The 26,533-nt window shown below is 42.1% G+C and overlaps 1 protein-coding gene across 2 annotated transcripts in view; it reads left to right on the top strand.

The window, feature by feature from the left end:
• LOC146832701 (cytochrome P450 2J5-like) overlaps positions 1-26,533 on the top strand; it is a 323,369-nt gene that overhangs the window by 67,778 nt on the left and 229,058 nt on the right. The window contains exons 3-4 of one of the 2 annotated variants that reach the window (XM_085605996.1): positions 2,636-2,785; positions 3,275-3,435. In XM_085605996.1, coding sequence (XP_085462122.1) covers positions 2,636-2,785; positions 3,275-3,435 — 311 coding nt within the window. Of the gene's footprint in view, positions 1-2,632; positions 2,786-3,274; positions 3,436-26,533 lie in introns of both variants that reach the window. The other variant, XM_085605995.1, reaches the window with a different exon arrangement.

The following is a 26,533-nucleotide window of genomic DNA, read 5'->3' as shown; positions in this document are numbered from 1 at the left end:
CTGGAGCGTCTACGTCGCTGTCACAATCTCCAATCCCAGCGCGGCTCACACTAACGCACCAATCCTGGAGCGTCTACGTCACTGACTAGCTGTCCAATGCCAGCGCGGTCCTCCTGACGTCAACAGTCACTGCAGCAGCTCCTACTCCTGCCTCCTGTCTACAGTCTACCCCTCCTTTACAAAACTACTCGGTAGACTTTGTTTCGATTTTACAATACTTGTTAGTTACAACATACAAACATCTCCATTGTCTGCTCCGCTAACCATAGAATAGCAAAGACCTTTGCCACGAGAATTCTGTTTTTCTGAGAGCAGCGCTTACCTCTGCCCTTCTACAGAATCGTTACGTCCGTTGGCAAGTAGCGCTTCCCTCTACTTCACCCTTCTATCAAGCATCAATTAACTGTTTTCTCCGGAATTAAAACACATAGGTGGAAACGCAATGCTCCTGAGAAATAAATCCAGAGTTCCGCAATCAATCCGAATGCTATTTCATTCACGCACTTTTACGCAAGAAAATATAGTTCATTCACACAGAATCCTGCTTTTTCCGAGAACAGCGAACAGTCTGTCCTACCACAGAATTATAACATACATTAACGAAGCAGCGCTTACCTCTACTTCGTCCTTCTAACAAGCTCAGAGAACACCTGCTACCTTCTCAGTGATAAGCGTTATCGGCATACCAATTGGTTTCCTGGTACCTAAGACCAAAATTTCACAGGTACTCTTCACTATCATACGCACTTCTTTTACACAGAAAAATCACTAATGGTAACACTCGGCAATGCTACCGAATCGAACCCAGACAATGCGCCTTGCAACTTCAATTGTCACACGTTTTTCCTGTGTACCTACGGGCAACCACAATTCCGTCTTTCCCCAGAGCAGCACTTATCCCTGCTCTGCTACGGAACTGCTACCAATTCCCGACTTCCTACCTCCCAGAAGCCGTACAGACGACATAGAACTCAATACAACTTCAACATATAGTGTTAGTACATATATCAATACCAATCAATAATCGATAAGCTATATACATGCCAAATCATCAAACCAAAACAATAAAAACCATCATTTTGCTACCAGAAATACTGGTGCAGTTCAGAACACAAAATCTCCCCCTGCTTCCACGGACGGAATGATTTCTCAGTCACGCACACATACACACATCAGACGCTGGTGGGGCCCATAACACCAACATTCATTCTCATCAACTATCCGTGCCTTACAGAGGAGATATCCTGATCCCGAACTACAGCTATTCACTTTGGATAGAGGAAACACATTTATTGACTTACCCTAACAGTTCCTCCATCCGGAGGTCGAATAGATCATTTAGTTGATTTGGAATTTGATGAAATTCACTTTAACTCTCATATTAATCAATAAAATATTACAAGAAATAATCACCCGACATAGTTCTTCAAATAATTATTTTTCTTTATCTAATTAAATTGCAGGTTAAATCCTAACAATGCCATATTATCTTTTGTCATATTTACCTATTCTGGCTACTTGTCGTTTTCTAAGTCAGCACCAGTCCTCTGAGAGTTCATCTGAATCCTAAAGTCCCGTCCTCTTCCGTCAGCATAAGATCTCCTAGCGAAGAGCAGCATAGAGTGTCGCGTAGAATAGCATCGATCAGCTAGGGTCAAGAGCGCGTTCAGTGCTAGGGTGTAGCGGCAATTTCCCTCTCTAGACTACTAATATTTATACCAAATTTTCATATAACAGTAACATTTTTCTTTATTTCCAGGCCCCTGATTGGCTGAATTCAGCCACGTCCCAATACTTTAAGAAACATTCTCCAAATTTCACATACGGATGATGAATAAACTAGGCGCATGGGAAAGGCTGTTCCCAGGTCAGGAAAGTATCAGTCTATTGTGAATAGGTGGCTTTTGGTTCCCGAATGGCAACAATTGCTCCATGTTCAGGGACATTGGCATCTCGCCCAGGGTAGTCTTCATGGACCTGGCTCGATAGTTCATGGAAAGGCCACGACGAAGTCGGTGTAGGCGCCTTCTCCATTGCTCAATTTATGAAGTCATGTACTTTGGTTAGGATTCAGGCGGCAGCCATCTTTTAGTAGGCCGAAATAGTCAACTTAAGTAAAAGAAACACAAAATCGTAATTAATACATAGAAATGATTAAAACAGTGTTATTCCCTTACTAATACCCTTATGTGTATGCATTTATCTAGCCATATGCAACATTTAAAGCCGTTAATGCTGGTTTATTTAAGCGCACATTACGTTAACACTGCTTAAGCCAAACATATAAATTTAATATGCGTACAAACTTAGTTCACTTATTATTTTAGCCATGCAAATACATTCCCACATGTATTCTCTTGGTTAATAAGGTTGATTAATTAATATCACATCACTCCATTATTCTTTAGAATTAAATATTATTCATTTTAATATAACATATATAAATGGATTGGGTATACCAACATTTTTTTTTTTACCCGCTCCATCACTGACAGGTCTAACAGTGACTACAAAATAGGTTAGTATATTTGGCCCCATATTATGGTATCCCACTCAATGGGTAAACGTTCTTCTGAGAATCTTCAACTGATGCACTACAAGATGTGTAGAAGTAACATATGCCCAATTTCAGCAGGTATCATATTATCCAGCGGTCAGACCTGGAAACAGCAAAGGCGTTTCGCTCTAAAGGCTCTCCGAAACTTGGGACTTGGAAAGAAAAGTCTGGAATGGCGTATCCAGAAAGAGGCACGCAGACTGGTGAAGTTTTTTGCTGCCACCAAAGGTATTGGCAGTAGTGAAAATTACAATTGAAAAACACTTACTGTATTTTATAAATAAGTGGTTACGAAGATCCTCTCTTGATATACAATGAGAACGAAGATGAGGTTATGGTTATGATGCCTACACACTGTTGCGGCAGAATGTGGAAGATGGGGTCTCATAAAGTAATGGGAGTCTATTAGATAAGAAATAATTTGTGTGTGTTGGAGGTAATGGTGTGGTGCATGTTGAAGAGTTTGTGCAAAATATGTGCAAGTGTTAATTTCCAGATAAGAATGGGTGTAGTATATAGTTATATTGATTATTTTTCATTGTATTTATGTCTTTCACATTGGATTGTGTATCACTGAGGATGTATTTTTCATTCATTGATTAACCATTCTGCGGATGGCATCACCTCACTGTGGACCAAAGGTGTGAGCAGCTGTTATTGATGCTGTGCACTTTTCTGCAATCCAAATACAAATCTATGATACACAATTGTTTGCAGGAAATCCAGTGGATCCTCAGCCCCTAATTTCTGCCTGTGTTTCCAATGTCATTTCCTGGGTGGTCTTTGGTCACGGTTTCTCATTTGAGGATATCCGCTTCCATCAGCTACTTAAGGCATCCGAAACAATTGCATATTTCCAAGGAACTGTTTGGGGTCGGGTGAGTAGATAGATTCTTTCTCATCTCTATGCAATTTTTGTCTGCATAAACAGTAGACTCAACCTGAGCTCAAGGATGTCCCCACTTCACAAGTTCTTGTAATGTATGTTTATGTTGTTGTTATGGGTCTTACTCTTGACATTAAAACCACGACAATTTGCATTGGTTCTATCACCTTCTTAGGGTTATGTTTCTCATGCCATATTGCATGTCAAAGGCAAGCATGAAAAAAACAATTTGCTCTTTTATCAACCATTCTACCTTTTTCTTTTTGTTCTGTGCTAATTGTCCTTATATATTTATTCCAAAAAGCTATTAATGGTCACCACCTGCCATGTCCTCCAGACAGGTAAAACTATCCAATATCTCATAGTTCTCTCCATCGTCATTGCTTTAGGCAGTGCTAGCTATGCTGCAGTGAACTACTGCCTTAGGGGCATTTCATCAAAGGCTTTATCGCCGCTTTAGCCTGGCATCTCAGCGCTAAACATCACTAATGAGATGCAAAGTAGGCGTGGCTAGGAAAACAACATGGGAAATTATCGCTAAGGCAGCTTCGCGATATCAGCAAAGAGCCTTAGCGATAATAATCATTGCAATAACTATGCCTTAACGCAGGGATTTAACGTCTGTTAAATTCCTGACTAAGGCAAACCTAACATGGGAGGTGGATTACTGTGATACGACCACAGGGTCGTATCACCAAGGCTATCTCCGTTTTGAGTGCAACATCGTTGGTTTTCCAGCGATGTTGGCCCATTTCCCTGGATATCGCTGAAATATTATTGCCCTGGAGTAACGCGTTGTTGATAACGAGCTAACCGGGCGATAAATTCCAGCAATAGACGGCGATAAATATAAAAGCGCTAAGCGCGCTTTGCGATATTTATCGCCGTCTGTTGCTGATATGCCCCCTAATTTCTTGGGTTTTTCACTTTCATTTTAGGTCATTGTTTCTCAATGACCTGACTAAGTCACTGACTCTCTGAAATGCCTGAAATAAATAAATAAATAAATAAATAATCATGTTATGCCTTGTGGCAACACAGGGCTCCAGTGGCACATTGATAGTATCTGAACGAAACTTAGTGTCCCTTCTGAAACCAGACTGGTTTCTACAAAAACAAAGGGAACTGGGGGATGGGGGGGGGGAGGTTGTTTCTCTCTTAAGTAAATACAACACCAAGAGTTCTTACACCAGACTATAGCCGACCTGCTACTAATATAGCCCTCACTCACTCTAGTAGTCTATACGTCTTTGGATTAGGTACATTGACGACGTCCTGGTAATCTGGCAGACAAACAATACCACAACAGACTCTTTCAACGAATGGATAAACGGAAGGAATGCCTTTATTAAATTCACCATGACAAATAACAACACACATGTGTCTTTCTTGGATGTCAATATCATTGCTGAAGAAGGAAAACTTTGTACTTCACTCTACACCAAACCCAAAGATCATAAGTCTTTTACATTTTGAAAGTGCACACCCCAGAGCACTTAGAGAAAATTTACCAGTAGGACAAGTCATGCGCATTAGATGCAACTGTGCGAACACCGAGGTTTTTAAAGAAGAGACAGATAAACTGACCAAGAAAGTCCGGGATCGGAATTACCCTATCTGAATTGTGAACACAGCAAAAGAGAACGAGTGCGTAATATTCCCAAGGAAAGCCTCCTGGAAAAACACAACAAACAGGAAAATAACAACTTAATATGCATTCCAACCTACAACTCAGGTTCCAACCAAATTTTAATGAACCATCATCAAACATTGGCGCATATTAACGTCAAACCACCTGGATTTTGATAAACCAATACCATCAGCAGAACAACCAAAAGACAGTACACCCTTTGGACTTTGCCACCAGTGATGGGCCATTTCCCATGCAGAAATTGTTCCGTTTGTCCTCTGACATCACACACCAAGACCATTGATCTGGCACTTAAGACCCAATGGGAACAAAGAGCACATACAAACTGTAACAGCGCAAATATGGTGTACATAATCACCTGCCCATGCGGACTAAAATACATAGGTATGACTACGAGAAAAATACAGATCCGCATCAGCGAACATAGGAGTACTGCACGATGCAAAAGGGCTACGACCAAACTCACGGCCCACTTTCTAGAGACCCACCATACAGACATTGACATGCAGTGTACAATTATAAAAAATTACTACAAATAGCAGGGCCCAAAAAACGCTCCTCCTGAAAGAACAAAGATGGGTGTATCGATTAAAGATACATATCAACGGTCTTAATGATGATATCCCTTAGAATCAGCTAAATAATCTCACTGGTTAACAATCAGGGCTCAATAATTTACTCAGACTTGCCAGTATAATTTCCAAGTTTAGCACCATCATCAGTAAACTTTTATTAATGCAAAATTCATAGGACATGGGGCTATATGCCCCCTTTATTGACATCTCCATGAACTAGCACAACCCCGTACAAGACAGTGCGTTAGTCCACCCCTTAGATGGGTTTTGCCCCCTTTTTGTAGACAAGACATAGGTCCCTTAACAAGAACATGCACGTAAGAGCATTGGCTGTATCTAGCCCCATGTGAATTGACATGCCATTTTCCTGAATCTGAACTTATGCAGAATATGTACCAAAATATAAAAAAAACGTACCCTGCAGTCCAGGTTTTGTTATTGACAAGAGAATTGAAAATATCCTACCAGTTTCACCCGTTTACATATCACTGTCTCCCTTCTGGCCTAAAACCTTCTATTTTTAGCGAGTGTCACATGTACGCCTGGAAGGCTCCACATACACGCGGACTCTGTTAAATAGCAGTACCCGGTCCATGCGCCAGTACATGATCGAGCACGCAGCCTCGTTCAGAGACACGGGGCTGACCCAGTGATGTGGGAGGCCGAATTCCACGCCTACTTGCCTCCTCACACATCTGTTATTTTGACAGAAACCAAGAACAGCCTCGATCCCTCTGACACAGTAGCCGAGACCCTGCTCCGCATCCAATACCGGTACAGCAGGTGATAGGACGCATGGCTGACCTGACAGCATACAGATTTTCGCGCACATGCAGAATAGTATTTAAGTCCTACGGCCTCATTCGCAGACAGGACAAGCAGGGGAGCAGAGCACCAAGTAGGTCTAATGCGGGGCGGACTTTGGAGAAGTAAGTGGCTGTTTCTCCCACACTGAGGTGCCTAGCATACGATACCGCCTTATGTAATCCTTTTGTATTTACTTTATGGAGCATTTTTTCTGAAAAAAAACCTGCCATTTTGTTTTGACAACATATAGTGTGTGACTACTAGGCCTCCCCCTCATGCCCCCATTGGGAGCTCACGCCATGTTAATGTGGGGTGAGTGCCTTTTACCTCTTATGGTTTTCTATATAACTAGGACATTGTAAAAATGTGTGACAATGTGTAGCAGTGCTAATTGTGCAATGATAAGTGTCAATGTATTAATGCATGTATGCTCATTCCATAGCACTTGTAGTGTTTTGAACAAGCGTGTTTGAGAGTGTCACTGGTATGATCTCTGTGTTGTCACCTGATCATAGCACTGTCTAATTCAGGTGTCCCCGCATAAATACCAGGCACCACCACGGTTTATCTCTGAGGTAACTACACTGTGTAGTTTCACTGCAGCAATGCTGCCTCCTTTCGACTCTACAGCACATTTATCATAGAGTGTATTTTGTGTTTGTTTTTTGTCTCTTTTCTCTTACAGGTAGTTCCTCTTAAGAAACAATGGCAAGTATTAGACTTCTTCTTACAACATTACCTGATGTGCCTTATGTAAATTGCATGCATAGTGTGCACTCACGTCTTTGGGGGAAGTGACCTCATCGCATCCCACCCTGACAAAAGCCCAGGACCTTTTTAGACCACTAGCGAGGACTGAAACATGTTGGTGTCTAGTTTAGGGTCATAGGACCATTACATCCTCAAACCCTAGCATAGTGTTTTACCTTCCCTCCCACTCCAGTCATAAAGGATACTTTAGGAGTGGGTGAGGAATTTAATCTTTAATGTCACGCCCCAATACACCTTTTTTCAGAAGTGCTCCCGGAAACATGGTTGAGTCCACTCCGACCTCTAGGAGTAGGGGTGATCCGATGATGAAGCATGTCACGACTAGAGTGAGTGAGGGCTATATTAAGAAAAGGGCCTCTTTCCACCCACAGTAACAGGTCGCCATAGTCTGACGTAAGAACTCTTGGTGTTGTATTTACTTAAGAGAGAAACAACCCCCTCTCCGGTTCCCTTTGTTTTTGTAGAAACCAGTCTGGTTTCAGAAGGAACACTAAGTTTCATTCAGATACACATAAGAGGGAGGAGGTGTCCCTTCCTACCTCTACTGTGAGGACCTATTCACCCTTCCAGGAACCTTTTTGGTTCCTATCCTTGTAATACAGGCACATTGATAGTAGACAGAGATTGTAGGTTCTAAATTCTCTGAAGACCTGGATAACTTGCAGCCCTATTTGAATATCATGAGGCCCACGGGCTACGATATACCATACTATTCCAAATGTTAGGGAGATGGGTAGTGCAGCCTGCAAGAATGAACATGGGTGGTTCCCTTTTGCAAGAGTAATGAAAGATTGTATGTGGTGTGACATGCATGTGGACTGCCCTGTGTAACACACACACAAACGTATCTATCTATCCATCTATCTATTGGTATGTATATATATAAATATGTGTATATATATTATCTACTGGCGGTCGCCAGTAGATAGTTATAGTTAGGACCGTGTTTCCATAGGAAATCCGCAACATTCTATTTGGAATAACTTTGGCGCCGGTTGACGAATCCTCGCGAAATTTTCAAAATAGGTGGGGCGCTCCGCTCCGCTCCTACCCTAAAAGTCTCGGGGGGATTCGTTAAGCGGGGGCTGAGAAAAAAGGGGGGTCCCAAAACGTGTTTTCCCCATGCAATTTTCCATAGGGACCTTTAGTCCAAGGTACAGCTCGAACGGCTGAACAGAATTACTTGAAATTTGGCAGAGAGGTAGTCCTCAGCTCAGGGATGTGCCTTTTGCATATATGGAGTCAATCTCTTCAGTAGTTCCTGAGAAAATCAAAAGTAAAATCATATATATATGTGGGCGGAGCCTAACCACACATCTCATCCTGAGATCTGATTGGCTGTCAGCACTTCATCCAAGAAGTGTTGGCAGCCATCTTGGGACCAATATACATGATAGCACCTCATTAAAAAGCATTGCAGTTAATAGACGGTTTTAAGACTTTAGTTACATTATAAATCATGTGTTGATGGTACCATACTCATTTTCGGAATTGTGGTATGTTCTAAGGTGATTTCACCATGTGAAAAAGCCTTCTGCTGGGATATCATGATTGAGAGAAAAATATTTTCTCATGCTTTTCCCACAGAGGTTTGGAAGGTGATCTATAAGCTAAACTGAGAGCTTATTTTCTGTAAATTCACATTATCTTTCTCAGTCATGTGAGAATGAAGTCTGACATTCTCAGTAAAACATGTACATCCAACATGGGCAGAGACTGTCAGTTGATTCCTTTGTGTTCTACTGCAGCTTCCCAGAGTGTTCCAAAGAACAACTAGAGCGCTAACAGTCCTACTTATGATAAACGTATGGCACACCTGAAGCCATCTTGCTTGGATTAAAGTGGTAACTCTTAAAACATTTTATTTAAAAAGGAACAAAATGAGGGGGTTCATTTTTCCATAAAAAGTATGATTAGTGCTGCAGAAAGAAAAATTAGGGCACATTTTGAGTGACTTCTCAAATCCTTTTCTATTTCATTAAAAAATTCTGACATGCAGACTGAAACATGCACTTTCAATACCAGCAGCAGTTTTCCCTGGTGAGCAGTAGCTTTACTACAGTGATCTAATGAGCCAAAAGAGTGCTAACATTCTGAATTTATGGCAAATGTGTGACACATCTGAATGCCTTCTTGATGGAATCAAAGTAAAACACTGAAAGTATTTTCTACTGAGGAGACTGCAGTAAATGAGGAAATTAGGAAACTTCATAACAAATAAGTCTCCCAAGATGGCCACCAGAGACAAAAGAGCCCAAATGTAGCCCAGATATCACCCAAGTAAAGCGCAATGACAGAATGTCCCAGAGTGTTCTTAATAACAACTAGAGCGCTTACTGTCTTCATTATGACAAAAGTATGGCACACCTGAAGCCATCTTGATTGGAATAAACTGGAAACACTTAAAACATTTAATTTAAAAAGGGACACAGTGAGGGGGTTCATTTTGCCATAGAAATTATGATTAATGCTGAAGAAAGAAAATGAGGGCACATTTTGAGTGACTTCTCAAATCCTCTTCTATTTCATTAAAAAATTCTGACATGCAGACTGAAACATGCACTTTTAATACCAGGAGCAGACTTCCATGGTGAACAGTAGTTTAACTACAGTGATCTAATGAGCAACTAGAGTGCTAACATTCAGAATTTATGGCAAATGTGTGACATATCTGAATACCTTCATGATGGAATCAAAGTAAAAAACTGAAAGCATTTCCTACTGAGGAGACTGCAGTACATGAGGAAATTAGGAAACTTCATAACAAATAAATCTCCCAAGATGGCCACCGGAGACAAAAGAGCCCAAATGTAGCCCAAAATCACCCAGATGTAGCCCAAATATAGCCCAATGACAGAAGTGTGCAAAACACTTATTATTTTGTGATTTTGCAGTGTTATATAGTGCAGACTTGTCAGGTATTGGAGTGCTTTACATGAGCATTGGTTACATCACACAAGAACAAATTCATTTTGGTTGTAGACATGGGAGACTAAGTGATTTGACCAGAATCACAGAATGTCAAGCTGAAGCAGAAACTCCAACCTGGTTCTCCAGTTGCAAAGTCTGCAGTTCTGGAAGTAACACCACATCCTCTCCCCTAAGTGCAACATTTAATCAAGTAGTCAACTGGATAAAAAAACATAAAGATAACAAATAATTTAAAAGTGCTTTGTCGCTATTTGAAAACTCAGAAAATATGTCCTTATTTTAGTCTTTTAGAGCACTAACCATAATTTTGATGCCAATAAGACCCTCTCATATATGTAATTTCTAAAGGAAATGCTCTAGGTATTACAGTTTTGATTACATCAAGATGACGTCAGGCGTTCCACACTTTTGTAATAAATATAGAATGTTAGCAATCTAGTTGTTCATTAGGATACTGTTGAGAGGCAGAGGCCAGGGGCACGGACTCTGAAAATTGAAGGCAGGTAGGAGGGTGCAAAGACAACAATTTAACCACACTGAGCAGGCAGGAAGGGCCGTGGCAGCACAACAGACTATGGAGGGCAGTGGAAAGGGGGGCAGGGGCAACAAACCAATAATACAGGACTTGCAAGAGAGGCTGTGGCAATGTAATAGACCATTGTGGGCAAAAGGAAGAGGCAATGGTAGTAAAACCATACATGTCAACAGACTCGATTCAGCCAGGAAACGTCCAATGTTTTTAAGCTCAAATGGGCTTTATTTGATCTGTCTCCTGTCTACAATCTCCTCTTTTTCAATGTAACTCAAAGGGGAAAATCAATACCCCAGTTTTTTTTCAAAATCTCCCTCTTACCAAGTTCAAAATGTCCGCAAGTATGGTACATTGGATCATGGAAGGAAATGGGGTAGGGACATGGACTTGGATAACAGAGGACAGGAGGGACATGGAGAGGTGCACCAAACTGACCCTGCAAGGCAGGCATCAGGGTTTGCAGCAGCACAATACACCACACAGGGCATGCGGGATGGGAGTGCAGCACAACAATCCATAGAAAGCAAGAGGGAGGGGACAGGACCATGCACATGGACAACAGAGAACAGAGGGGCAAGAGGCAATGGTAGCTAGCTGACCATAATGGACAGACAGGAGAGAAAGCTGCAGCATAACAGACCATAAAGGGCAGGAGGGACGGATCAGGGGCATTACAATGGAACAGACAAGCCAGGAGGGAGGGAGTAGGGGTCTGCACATGTAAACAGAGGGCTGGGGGCAAGGGGGCAGGGCAGGAGCAGCAAGATAGCCATGGAGGTCAGGCAGGATGGGCACTAGAAGCAAGACACACCATGAAGAGCAACAGTGAGACTGTGATGGCATACACACAGACCATGGAGGGAAGGTGGGAGGGGGTCAGGGGCAGCTAACTGACCACACAGGGAAGGTGGGAGGGGCCATGGCAGCACAGAAGACCATGCATGGCAAGTGGGAGGGTTAGTGGCAGCACAATGGCTATGATGGGCAAGAAGGAGGGTGCAGGGGCATGCACAAAGGACGATGGAGGATAGAAGGGAGGGTCAGGACCTGTGCACAGACAAGAAAGTTCAGGGGAAGGGGCCTCACAACAGACCGCACGGGGCAGGCAGGAGGAGCAGTTGCAGCACAACAGACCAGGGAGGGCAGAAGGGTGTGGCAGTACAATGGACCATGTAGGACAGGAGGAAGAGGATAGGGGCATGGCATGTGGACAGGCAGGGTGGAGGTGGCAGGGACAGGTTACAGTCATCTGACAATGCTAGACAGGTGGGAGGGGAGTGGCAGCTCAACAGAACACTCAGAGTAGATAGGAGTGGCAGGTCCATGGAACATGGTGGGCAAAAAGGATGGAGCAGGGACATGCACAAAGACATTGGAGGGTAGGGGGAAGGAGAATAGGGGCAGCAAGCTAAGCACAGAGTTTCAGCAGGAGGTCAATGATGGGGCATAGAATTGGGCAATGGAGGGCAGGAGGAGTGGACTGGTACATCATACTAAATTGAGGGCAGTGGCAGCACATCAGACCATGCATGGCAGGAGGGAGGAGGCTAGTCCATGGATTCACACAACAGAGGATAGGGAGGAGGGGGATGGGGCAGCAAGCTAACTGTTCAGAGAAGGCGGGTATTAGGAACTTTATTTTTTTTTAAACGTGTGTCTGTGCGAACTACTTAAAATATGAACAAGTATGCAGCATAATCTCACTTTTATTCAGGAAGAAGAGGACGTTTGTGACAGTGACTCCGGGCTCACTTGGCAGAAACACCCCTTGACCCTCCACCCCCTATCGTAAAATGTAATGCCCGTGAAAAGGGTAGGTGAACACAGTGTTATATAGAACATAGTCCTGAGAGCACGATTGAAAATGAAAACTAGATATAGTGTATGGTATAAACTATGCACCAAAAAGTGTGATATAAGATGAACCGGGCGTGAAATATAATATGCAATACATTGTGCGCAATGACAGATTCATTGGAGAGCGCGAGATAGCACAGGCACTAGCGCGTGCTATTCGATATGCGCCTTGGAGTGTAATATGCACAGGGCAGTGTTGTGTAACCTAACTAGTCTCTAAAGTTGTAATATAAAATATGTGCTGGGGAGTGTAACGTTGCATATGCACTGTGACAAAGATATGGATCCCAGATTGTAATATGTATGGCATAGCACTGTGCGTTATAACATAGGCATCGAGGAAGGCACGTTAGATGGGGCAATATAACCCGTGCAAAGACAAGTGTGGCATGACATATTCACGGGGTGGTGTTACAGTGCACATGGGCTAGAGAGTGCCATAGCATATGCACTAGCTAGTGGAATACAACACAGAGGTGTGTGGCACTCAGCAGGCAATGGTGGGTGTAACACAGCATTGGGCTCTGCCAGGAGCGCGCTGTGACTCTCAAGTGATGTTCGTCCCCTTTCCAGAGAGTAAAATAAAAAGTATTACACATCCGGCAGTGGATGTGTGTTTTCTTAACCATGAGGGGGGTTTCTTGCATAGTTTTGGTCGAATTTTTGTCGAATCCCCTTTGAATGGCTTGGTGTGCATGTGTATTAAATGTGCCCGTCAATAGCTACCCATGTTTGTATAAATAAACGACAAGGGTGTCTACCGGGATTAGGCACGGTAGGGCATCAGACATGTCAGAGCTTCACTAGTGGTGTAAATACATTCCACGTGGATTCATTGTATGCATAGTCGCCTTTTAATGAATATCACGCAAATCGTCATGGTGATAGGTACGTGCGGTTTGTCCAGCATGTCCTAGGTGTGTCTATAAATATATATTTTTTTTTAAATAATAAAAAACAGTGGCCGGCCCTGGGGATTGGGTTCAAAAAAATATAATTAGGAGACAGGCCCTGGGGGATGGGGTCATTAGGGCCAATAAATTAGAATAAGAAGGGGAACCACACAACCCCCCTTCTTAAAAAATTAAAATAAATAAATTACACAATGCCACTCATCCATAGAGTTACTCACACACATAGTCACTCATGCTAATAAAGAATCAAACATACATTTACTTGCATATACAGTTATACACACACCACCACACTTACTTCTACGGAAACTTACACATACTTAGTCTTTTAAACAATCACTTATAGAAACACATACTTATTCATACAGGAACTCTTTCAATCTCTCACTCTCACATATACTCACTTATATACACCAATAGTCACATATACTAGTTTAAAACATATGTAGTTACTCATAAAGACACTATTGAGACAATCATTCACTCACTAACACACCCTTACACACACTCATCCACCCATACAGTCCTGCACACATGCTGTCTTCAACACATACAAACAGTGAGTCACTCAGTCATGCACCTATGTACTACGTAATACCCCCCACCGAACCATGCAGACACTCAGACTGATACTCAAAAAACCAACTAATAACCTATATAGACACCCATGTAGCTACTCACCAACCCATGCAGCCACTTATACACAAAGTGAGAGACTGATACAGATATTTACATATTTACACATTACTCACTAAGACATGTATTCACTATGATACACTTAATCAGTCAGTTACACAATCAATTTTTCAAAAACAAATCATCCATTTAGACACTTATATACCCATTTATTCTTCCATCGACCTTGAGATATACATATATAAAACATATTTAATTTTCAGAAAAACACACATTCACTGGATGATGTCATCAGTGATGTCATTTGAGATGTCATCAGTGATGTCATGAGTGATGTCACTGACCATGTCATGAGTGATGTAATATGTGACGTCATCAGCAGTGCATTGCGGGCGCGCGAGTTATAGTTAGCTGAACTAACTATAACGGGGGAATTTCAATGGTTTTGTACAAGTGAAAAGTCCAGCTAACTATAACACCCCTGAAACCTATGGTTTTTTCAGTGAATTTCTGAGGTTTTTTAAATGCTAATTCCTAACTATAACATGCCTGAAACCTATGGTTTTTTCTGTGAATATATATATATATATATATATATATATATATATATATATATATATATATATATATATATATATATATATATATTTTGTTTTTTTTCTTTCTATGGTTTTGTGTGTGTGAAATTCGAACCTAACTATATAGGTCTCACACCTGCCTCCTTTTCTTATTTAAAAGAAATGCAACTGGTATTTTGTGAAGTATTTTGAAGTTTACTTTGCTGGATGAAGTCATCAGTGATGTCGTCAGTGATGCCATTTGAGATGTCTTCAGTGATATCATAAGTGATGTCACTGACCCTGTCATGAATGATGTCATATATGAGGCCATAGACAGCGCATCGTGGGTGCACAAGTTAAAGTTAGCGCTGCCAACAATAGCTGGTGAATGTCTGTGTCTCTTTTAGTTCAAAACGTTAATGTCATCACTGATTTTAAAAACCTTAGAAATTCACTGAAAAAAACATAGGTTTCAGGGATGTTATAGTTAGTTGGACATTTCACTCATAGAAAACCATAGAAATTCCCCTGTTATAGTTAGTTGAGCTAACTATAACTCGCTCCCCCGCAATGCACTGCTGATGACGTCACATATTACACCATTTGTGACATGGTCTGTGACATCACTGATGACATCACTGATGACATCTCAAATGACATCACTGACTCAACTAACTATAACAGGGGACTTTCTATGGTTTTCTATGAGTGAAATGTCCAACTAACTATAACGTCCCTGAAACCTATGGTTTTTTCAGTGAGTTTCTAAGGTTTTTTAAATGCTAATTCCTAACTATAACGTCTGTAAAACCTATGGTTTTTTCAGTGAATTTCGAAGATTTTTTAAATGTTAATTTCATATTTTAATATTTTTAAAACCTATATTTTTTCAAATGTTTTAAATAATATTTTGGAACTCTATAAACCTTTTTTTAACTTTAAAAATGATGTAATGTTTTATATCTTCCAAAAAATAATCTATATAATAAGTTTTTTTCTGACAAAACTAGAGTCCCGTACCGGTAGTCTACCAAGCTCCACCAGCACGCGAATCCTATCCGCCATATTGAAATGATGCGCATTTCGTATCCGACGAGTTCGTAGCACCACGTCCCGCGTAAGAACATATACGTATGAGGCCGCGCCAGCTTCTAATTTGGTATGCGACGGGTATGCAATACCAAGCCGCGCGTTATGTCATGTATGTATGGGGTCGTGCCCGCTGCGTGTTGCGTATGCGACGACTGCACGCTGCCAGGCCCTGTGTTACTTCATAGACGTATGGTGACATGCCAGGTACGCCATTCCCTAATTTTTTTTGTATGTCTCAAAACTATATCTACATAACTTTAAAGTGTATGTGAGAGCAAGCGATAATCTAAAATATTTTAAACATTTGTATATTTCTAACTGTAATAAACTTATATTATAGTAAATATAATTTCTCAATATCGCGTTGGGTGCGGTCTCTTTGCCCGCTGAGTGCGCGATTGCCATGTGACCTTAAAAAAATCATTTGATTGGTTCATAACATTTCCCAATCTTCCAGTTGGAAAACGCCACCCATTTTAGTCATTGTCTCTACAGCATTTGATGAGACACACCTCTTCTGCTTAGAGAGCTTTTTTTAAAATGTTTTGCTATATACACATATCTTACACTACACACAACATGCAACCATCATCTTCATCAGTATTCATGGTCTGTAAAGTAGCGTTCCACCTGTGATGGGCACACACCTAAAACTTACATAACCAAAGTTTTCCACACTGTCAGAGGTAACATGCTTGCACACGCTATCCACAGCACAATGTAATGTGGTACGGCCCAGGGGCACTGTCATCCATAGATAATGAACACACGGACACAGATAGATAGTGGAACGTGCGCTTGACTCCTTTTTATTACCAGGGTCACATATCCAGTGACGTCTGTGCTGGATGCGTGCGGGGTGAGTGTAAACCAGCCCTCAGAGAATGGTTGCTGCTAGCATCAACTACAACAGTAATCATTGGATCACACACAGAGATTCAATAATAAAAGAGTCAATAGTTTGTGCTACAGTAAGGTAGGGACAGTAGATGTAAAATAATACAGAAAAAATTCTATCGTAAAAGAACCACAACTTGTGCTTTATTCAGACACAGGCAATAGATCTGAAATAATACACAAAAAGATTGTATCATAAAGGGTCCAGCAGTTCTAGTGCATTCAGATAGCCACATCAAAAGCATTCAGCATGTGCACAGCCAGCGATGAAGCGTGCTGCGAGCGGGCCGTACTAGCAGCAATGTCTGTTGCCATTAACACTGCATCATCTGCAATAGCGACTCGATCTCAATTGTGAACACTGCTGTCTGCAGTGTAAGCCAGAGAGAGCGGTCAGCAAGGACCCACAGCTACGTAAAGTAGACTTGAGCTACATAGTTTGTCATACGCGAAGCAAAAAAAAAGCGTGTGCAGAGCCTGCGATGACGTGTATGCATGGTGCGGACAGAGCGCACTGCAGCAATGTCTTTTCCTACAGGACTGAGTCATCTACAATACCGACTCGATCTGAATTGTGAACACTGCTGTCTGCAGTGTAGGCCAGAGAGAGCGGTCAGCAAAGACCCACAGCTACGTAAGGAGGACTTGAGCTACACAGTTTGTGGTACGCGAAGCAAGAAAAAGTGTGTGCGGAGCCTGCGATGAAGCGTATGCATGGTGCGGACAGAGCGCACTGCAGCAATGTCTTTTCCTACAGGACTGCATCATCCAGAATACCGACTCGATCTGAATTGTGAACACTGCTGTCTGCAGTGGAAATTGAAGGCATTAGTCACACAGGCATCCATTAATACTTTTTCTCACTTCCTCATCCCAAAATACAACAACATAAATTACAGAAAACTCTGCAATAAATAAATCAAAAGAATTCGAATTGCGATTTCTACTGTCCACAGTGTAGACTATTCAGTGTTCCTTTGAACTTGCAAGATGAATTTCACCATTGTACTAAACATATAACTCATCTAAAAAAAAATCTTCAAGCAAATATACTAAAAGAATATTCTGTATATTTCAAGACGTTGTAATTAGTTGCCTACTGAATTCTGTAATTAAACAATCACCACTCGATCTGAATTGTGAGCCCTGCTGACCGTAGTATTGGCCAGAGGCAGTAGTCATTAACACCTCACAGCCATGTGCCGTTGGATTCGGATGCACAGAGTTGGTTGCACCTGGTCAGAGGGGGTACACAGAAATCATCACAGACTTTAACTTCTGACATCCTCAATCATATACTCAAGACCCCGTTTCACTGTTCGGACCTTCTGTACCGCAGTGTAGTCCTCCGACTACAGTCAACCAAGCCCAATAATCATGTGCAGCAGTTAACTATGGAAGCATAGACTCTGATGCAGATGCACCTCAACGGAAACAGTTCTGTGAAAAGCAAGCAGCAGATAATATCGGACACCGTCCATTGTGGGATCAAGACACCGTTTCAATGTTGGGACCTAGAGTTGGTAGCACCTGGTCAAAGGGAATACCTTTATCTCCACTCTCAGATGCAGTTCTAACATTGTCCATTGTGGGATCAAGACACCGTTCCACTGTTGGGACCTAGAGTTGGTTGCATCTGGTCGAAGGGAGTACCTTCATCTCCACTCTCAGTTGCAGTTCTAACATCGTCCATTGTGGGATCAAGACACCGTTCCATTGTTAGGACCTAGAGTTGATTGCACCTGTTTGAAGGGAGTACCTTCATCTCCACTCTCAGATGCAGTTCTAACATCGTCCATTGTGGGATCAAGACACCGTTCCACTGTTGGGACCTAGAGTTGGTTGCACCTGGTGGAAGGGAGTACCTTCATCTCCACTCTGAGATGTAGTTCTAACATAGTCCATTGTGGGATCAAGACACCGTTCCACTGTTGGGACCTAGAGTTGGTAGCACCTGGTCGAAGGGAGTACCTTTATCTCCACACTCAGATGCAGTTCTTACATCGTCCATTGTAGGATCAAGACCCTGTTTCACGGTTCGGACCTGCTGTTCCGCAATGTACTCCAGCCACTACAGTCAGCCAAGCCAAATAATCATGTGCAGCAATTACCTACGGAAGCACAGAGTCTGATGCACGTGAACAGAAGGAGGTCTGTGAAAACCCACCAGCAAGTAATATCGGACATCGTCCATTCTGGAATCAATACACCGTTCCACTATTGTGACTTAGAGTTGGTTGCACCTGCTCCAAGGGAGTACCTTCATCTCCACTCTCAGATGCAGTTCTAACATTGTCCATTGTGGGATCAAGACACCGTTCCACTGTTGGTACTTGTTTGACTACTGTGTTAGTAGTATACAGAGCACTCCACGCTGCTGGGCCTCAAACTGAACACTGTGTGCCTGTTTCGCGGTAGCCAGCGTTGATCTGAGGAACCTTCCGACCTCGCAGACCTCGCCCCAGGAACTTCCGCCGGCACGTGGTGGGCCCTCTTTCACATAATGCGGTAGCGAAAGGTGAACTATGGGGCATATGCGCGTCGCAGCAGCCACAACAGTTTCTGAGTACCAGCAGGATGAGAGCATCATTCACACAGCCACCTTCACTCACTAGGTTAACCTCGTGGCGGTGTATGCTGCGCAGACCTGGCAGACACGTTCGCCATTCCGGAAGAGAACCACACCCAGAGAAACGTGCCTTTTATTCATACCCCTACGCGAGCCTTGTGTACGCCGAGCCAGCCCACTACGCTAAAGATTTGGGGGGGGGGGGGAAAGGGCACGTACGCGCTATGTTTTCGAAATCTTCCCTACTGACTGTACTATTATGGTTCCGTCCACTATCTACTTCACTCAATAGACCATAAGTGTATGTTCACATGTACATGTTTGTGCTCTGCATACTCAAGTCTGTCCGCAACATCCCCTCAACACTTTCCATTGTATACTTTTATAATCGAGAATCACTTGCCACCTTCGCACATACTTTCCTCCCATCTCTCCCCGCATTCTGCATTGTGTAACAGAGGTGCTATGCCATGTTTGCTTTGTGTACATGGCTAGCCATGGTTCCCACAGTACGTAGTGTCGTTGTGTCTGATAGGTGTACATGTTGTTTGTCATGTTGTATGCGATTATATAAGGTAGCGCGTTTATTCATGAGCAGTGGTTTCTTCCATTTACATATCACTGTCTTAAAGAGCATACAGAAGTTTTTCTCACAGGTGCAAACTGTGACCACAATGGCAGTCATTCATTACTATGCAAGAATTTCCAACTGCATGACACTTCTAAGCTTACAGCCCCCAATCTTGCCTGCTTTCTTGAAAGCATGCTAACTCCCACAATCACACCACCATTCACACAGCTTTCTAACGGCAGTTATCTGCTTCTCAATAACATGCAGTTCTACGGAATGTGAGGTGGCATACCGTATGTCCTTACTGTTTCAAACCGAGTAATTTCCTGTAGCAATGTCTATTCCCAACCACACAAACTAACTCCCAAACTTCAACTTGGCCTTGAATCCCTACTTTGCAAACAGATTTCATTAAACTAACCAAACTAAACCGCTTTTCTTCAGAACGGAAGTGTCCCTCACTTCTGCAAAATAAATGTATCGCCTGCAGATAGCACGAACTTCCAGTAACATACAGTCCCTTTTAAATTCGAACCTCCCATTACACTTTGTGAATTGTTACCCAATTTTCAACACATCTCACACTCAAGGTCTGGCACACTTTTTTAATACGGTCTCCTCCGGCCTTCTCACAGCCTTTCAAATTGTTTTTGGTATAATACCACACTTCATTCATTTGATCATCTCTGGAATAACAGGAACAGTGCCCAACATTCTCGCTCTCTTTGCGGCCATCCTACTACTATTTTTGCTTGTAAAAAATGACTGCACTCCCTGTGATAACAAGCATCTCTGACAGAATACGCCTCTACGCGAAGCTACATCAATACAGTGGAAAAAATGGAACTACTTTTCGGCTGCCTGCCTCTATCTATTATCGTAGCCAGCTACAACATGACACTTATTTACACATATCCAATGTGCGTCCAACCATCTTTCTATTGCAAAACTTGCCCATTCGACTTAAGAATGGATGTATGCCTTGCCAACATCGCAACAATCGCTCCCGATATCCTGCAGGTAATGGAGTATCTTGAAAACCATGAACTCGATTGTTCAGGCAGTAGAGCAATGGCGGATGCAACGCAAAAAGGTATCATGGCGGAATGAGATTTCTGCACAGCCGCGAAAGATCTACTGCAACGTACGACCTTTGACAACATCGCAGATTGCCTGCCAATTCAAATTGCTGCTCCAACATTCGAGGAACATTACTGTCCCTTCGAAGATATGAATTGGATCGCTTCCCTTTTCTCACACGATGGCAACAATGACCTCTTTGAACATTATGCATCTCAAGCTGCTGAAGAACTTCCGGATTGCAATCTCCAAGACTTGTAAGAAATTCATTTTCTTCTGGGATTGATTTTTAACAACTTTTTTGACTTTTTCCTTTCAATTTTTTAAATACACTTCAATTGAACTATTTTCATATAATAACTTTCTAAGTATGCTCAGGCATTTGAACTCTGTTTTCATTATTGCCCCCTACGTCTCCAGTCTAACCAGGGATGGGTGATGTTTGGCCTATCCAAATATGCTATTTACTTCCTAAATTATCCTAAACCCGACATCCATTTTGAAACCATCTCTATTCTTTGTGCACACGTCTCTCTGCCTGCCTGTTATCCACGAAGCCCTTTCACACAAATTTACTCATCCTCAGCCTCTACTCACGAGCTGGCGATCAACATCAAAAAACACAACATTGTTTAGGAACTGGTTGGCACAGTGTGCTAATCGTATCCTACCTTTATTTTCATTATAGAATTGAGTCATTCATGTCTAATAGTTATTGTTTATGTTACATGTAATGTGGAATTCACTAATGCAGCAGCTTCAGATTTGAATATAACAGAATCGGTTGGAGTTTGCCTCAGCTCGGTGCCTTAGCTCTTTGCACAAGAATTTTTTTCTGAAAGAGCTGAAGACAATAATGTATGGTTTGACAAGAAGGGTACCTAATGTGCTTCTCAAAAGCACAATTTTGTGTTCCTCTTCAAAGTTCCGATGTGACTACAACTATTACCAATTCTGACGCGCACCAGATTGAATCTATTGTACAAGAGATTGCTGACTGTTCTACTGTTGATAATTTTGTGTTACAACAAAGGAGTACCAGGGTACCGAAAAAGTTTGATGATTACACTTTGCAATTTTTGTTTTTGTTTCTTTTCTTAAAGGCTACATGTGCTAATCGTATCCTACCTTTATTTTCATTATAGAATTTCGAGTCATTCAAGTGTAATATGTATTGTTTATGTCACATGGAACTGCAACATGTAATGTGGAATTCACTGATGAAGAGGTTTACGTTTGAATACAGCAGAAGCGGTTGGAATTTGCCTCAACTGAATGACTTACCTCTTGCACAAGTGGATCCATTTATGGCACTTAAATAGATACACTTTTTATATAACTTTCAGACTCCATCGCTTTATAACACACAGCCACTTTCTTAGACACACCTGATTTCACCATTTCTCTTCTGTGACATTGCAACATTCTGCATTATATTCTTCACGATTATTTCTTTATTCCTCCTTCCTATTACACACCCACTTTCTTAGACACACCTGATTTCACCATTGCTCTTCTGTGGCATTGCAACATTCTGCATTATATTCTTCACGATTATTTCTTTATTCCTCCTTCCTATTACACATCCACTTTCTTAGACACACCTGATTTCACCATTGCTCTTCTGTGGCATTGCAACATTCTGCATTATATTCTTCACAATTATTTCTTTATTCCTGCTTCCTAAAACACTGCATTCGAGTCTTCAGAAAGTAGAGGTGAGTAGTTCACTACCCACTCCCTGTATTGTATAAACGCATACTAACATTACTTACACAGATATGCTAAAGCGGCCGGTATGCTACAGCGCCCACACCCATCACTTTACAGCAATCAGCTCACGGCTTACGCTCACGGTTTCATCCCCGAGTCTTCAGACCAGTACCAGTGAGTAGTTTGCTTCCCACTCCCGCTATACTCTAAACGCATACCAACACCACCTGCACAGCTATCTTACAGCGGCCAGTATGCTACAGCGCCCAGACCACATCAGTTTACACCACTCAGCTCACGGTTTAGGCGCACGCTTTCATCCCTGAGTGTACCGGTACCTCACCTCAGCACCATCTCACTCTGCGCAAAACAGCACTTTCACACCGATAGGGATAAATACTTCAGCACATCCGTTTACAGCACTCAGCGAACGGTTTAGGCACACGCTTTCATCCCCGAGTGTACCGGCACCTCACCACAGCACCCTCTCACTCTCGGCAAAACAGCACTTTCACACCGGTAGGAATAAATACTTCGCTTCACACTCCCTGTATAGCACACCCTAAACCCCCCACAGACGTTACAGTGCTCCTACCCTCACCCTTTCCAACTTTTTTCACCCTTTTTCCCCCTTACTCATTTCAACGGAATCACAAAATGGCGGCCAACACTTCCTAGTTGCAACTGCTTGCACCGCTCACAGCCAATAAGCAGCAAGCTTGTGCTCGTAACGCCTCAGCCAATCAGATGGCAGAATTCCCAAATATCGATATCTGTAAATTTCGATACTTCTCCAAAACTACTGAACGAATTTACACCAAATAAACAAAAGCGTGCTTACTAGACCAAGACCCTTCTCCCTGCAAAATTTGGGGCAATTCCGTTCACCCGTTCGACCTGTAGCCTTGTCTAAAATTTCCTATGGAAATTAACATGGAGAAAACACGTTCCGGGACCCCCTTTTTTCTCACCCCCCTAGACGAATCACCCCCAAACTTCCCACATAGGAGCTGATATGAACAAAGAATTAGTTTGGAAAATTCCATGAAGATTCATCAAACGATGCCAAAGTTATAAGCAAAACAAAAAATGTTCTTCCTATGGAAACTTGGTCCTAACTATAACTACCTACTGGTAGGTAATCTATATATCTATAGGTAATCTATATATCTATATATATATCTATATCTAAGCTCCGGGTACAAAGGCACCAGCACTCACGGGAACAGTGTCCAAGTTTATTCACAGGACTAGCTTACAGCAAAACGCTACAGGAGATTAACACACTGGAAGAGGAGATAGAAAAAGAGTGCGACAAGAGTAAATTGGACGAGTTCAAAGAGGGCATGAAAAAACGCATTGCAATGTATGAACTCAAAATAAGACAAAGGAAACAAAACAAGTTTGAGCGCGATGAGAGGGATTACGAGCAGGGGCGCGTTCTGACCTTTGCCAAGAGGTATGATTTACCTAGGAGACAATTACTCAGTGGCAGAAGTAAAGTAGCAACTGAGCAACGCGACACATCTGAATCGGAAGTCACTGATGCAGAGTTGAGCAGTGATGAAAGGGAATCAAGACATGCTGAAAACGTAGTGGCGACCCCTTTTCACGAGGAGTTCCGTATTATCCGGGAAACATGGGGCAGAGGTGGAAGAGGCAAACCACTGCCACAAAGGAAAAAAGCAGACGTAGAACAAGGAGGGGCGGCTGGAGCAAGCAGCAGTACGCATCTCCTCGGATTACCCGGAGCAGAAGAGGGGCGAGACGGTAACATCAGAAGCACTTACCGTGGTAAATTTAACACCTAGAGTACTAACTGAGGCTGAACTTAAAGTTTTACAATTTGGATTAGGTTTCTGCCCTTCGAGAAGATCAGAATATACGCAAACTAAGATTGACTTGTTCCGATTTGCGAGAAAAATGAAACTCGCGAAATATTTCCAAGGCAAAAAATCTACAAAAGAGAAAGGAATATCAACTGTCAGTGAAACGGAAAACCTTACAGCTGGCGATTTAGAAGTATTGGCCGTCATGGAAGATCTACAACATGAGGGTGACCCCAGACAATTGATCCTAAAGAAAGGGATGGATCAATCAGAGATAATACAAATTAAGCCTGGTAGTCCATTCAAACCAACGTCTAAATTTGTGCCGATGATGCCGGCTGATTCCATTGATGTGTTCACAGAAGCAGTGACGAAGGATTTGGTTAAACTAAGAGGAAGAAACATCAACAATAGAAGGATGGGCAATATTACCGAGAAGCAAAAACAGGCGATCAAGGATTTACAGAATGATAAATCCATTATCTGTAAACCATCTGATAAGGGGGGCAACGTCGTTCTAATGACATTTGAATATTACCAAAGGGAAGCATTGAATCAACTTAATGATACATCGAGTTACATGAAGATAACACGCAAAGACTTTGAGAGCAGTATAACATCGTACAGGAACCTTTTGAACAAGTGGTATCATAAAGGGATGCTATCCAAAGAAGAGTACGGTTTTTTGGAATGCAAGCATCCGAAAATACCTACATTTTATCACCTTCCTAAACTGCATAAAGATCCCGTTAACCCCCCTGGCCGCCCGATTGTTTCCTCATTAGGGAGTTTAACTGAACACATGTCTAAGTTTGTAGATTTCTTTTTGTCTGAACCTGTCACCAAGCTCACTTCCTACATCAAGGATACTACGGATTTTTTGAAACGAGTGCAGAATGTACATTGGGAAGATGATTATGTAATGATGACCCTCGACATATCCAGTCTGTACACTAGCATTAACCATGATCAAGGAATTCAGGCTGTCCAGTATTTTTTGAACAACCGAGCAATCAATCTGGTAGAACATAATATGATGATGATTGAGTTCGTGAGATTTTGCTTGTGTAATAATATCTTTCTGTTTCAGGATGTCTTGTTTAAACAGATACGCGGTACCGCGATGGGAACCTGCTTCGTCCCCAGCTACGCGAACTTGTTCGTGGGCTGGTGGGAGGAGCAGGTGGCCTGGGCGGGGACCAATGTATATTGGACTCAGAAAGTCATTAGTTGGACAAGATACATTGATGACTTGTTCATTGTTTTTAAGGGTACCGAACAAATGGCGAATGATTTTGTCGGAATACTTAATAACAATGACTTAAACCTCACATTCACAGGAGATATCAGCAAAAAATGTGTGAATTACTTGGATCTAGTGGTGTTCCCCATGGAAGGTAGACTGTGCACTCGCTTGCATAGAAAACCGACCGCGGGGAATTCCATATTACATGCCCGAAGTTGCCATTTTGAAAAGACTATAAGTAGCATTCCTTATGGCGAACTCCTTAGGATCAAGCGAAATTGTTCTTTAGATAATGATTATCAAGTGGCAGCAAGAGAAAGCATGAACAGGTTCAGGCTGAGAGGTTACCATCAAGACATTCTTAATGAAGCAATCAAAAAAGCAGAAGTCAAGTCTAGATTTGACTTGATCAAAGATGAGGATCACATCACTAGACCAGTGAAAGAGAGTGACAACAAATTCAGGATAATTATTGATTATTCTGAAGATGCCCAGGTCATCAGAAAGATATTTAGAAGGAATTGGCACATCCTGGAAACTGATCCAGTTATAGGCAGAGATATGCCTAAAGCACCATTGTTGATATTCAGGAGAGCGAGAACGTTACGTGATGACCTAGTACAGAGCCATTGTAGTAAAGAGAGGATAACACCACCTTTTGGGAAAATAACAGGATTTTATCCGTGTTTAAAATGCAGGGCTTGTAGAAATAGCAGGAAGATCACTCACTACAGAGTTCCAGGTCTACAACATCCCAAAAAGATCAATAAGCTAATGAATTGCAACACTAGTTTCACAGTTTACTTTCTGGTTTGCCCCTGTGGCTTACGCTACATAGGGAGCACTATTCACCCAACTA

The sequence above is a fragment of the Triturus cristatus genome, chromosome 5_1 (assembly GCF_964204655.1).
Source record: "Triturus cristatus chromosome 5_1, aTriCri1.1, whole genome shotgun sequence".
Taxonomy (NCBI): Eukaryota; Metazoa; Chordata; class Amphibia; order Caudata; family Salamandridae; genus Triturus; species Triturus cristatus.
Note: the sequence above shows the minus strand (reverse complement) of the source record. Positions and strands in the feature narration are given on the sequence as shown.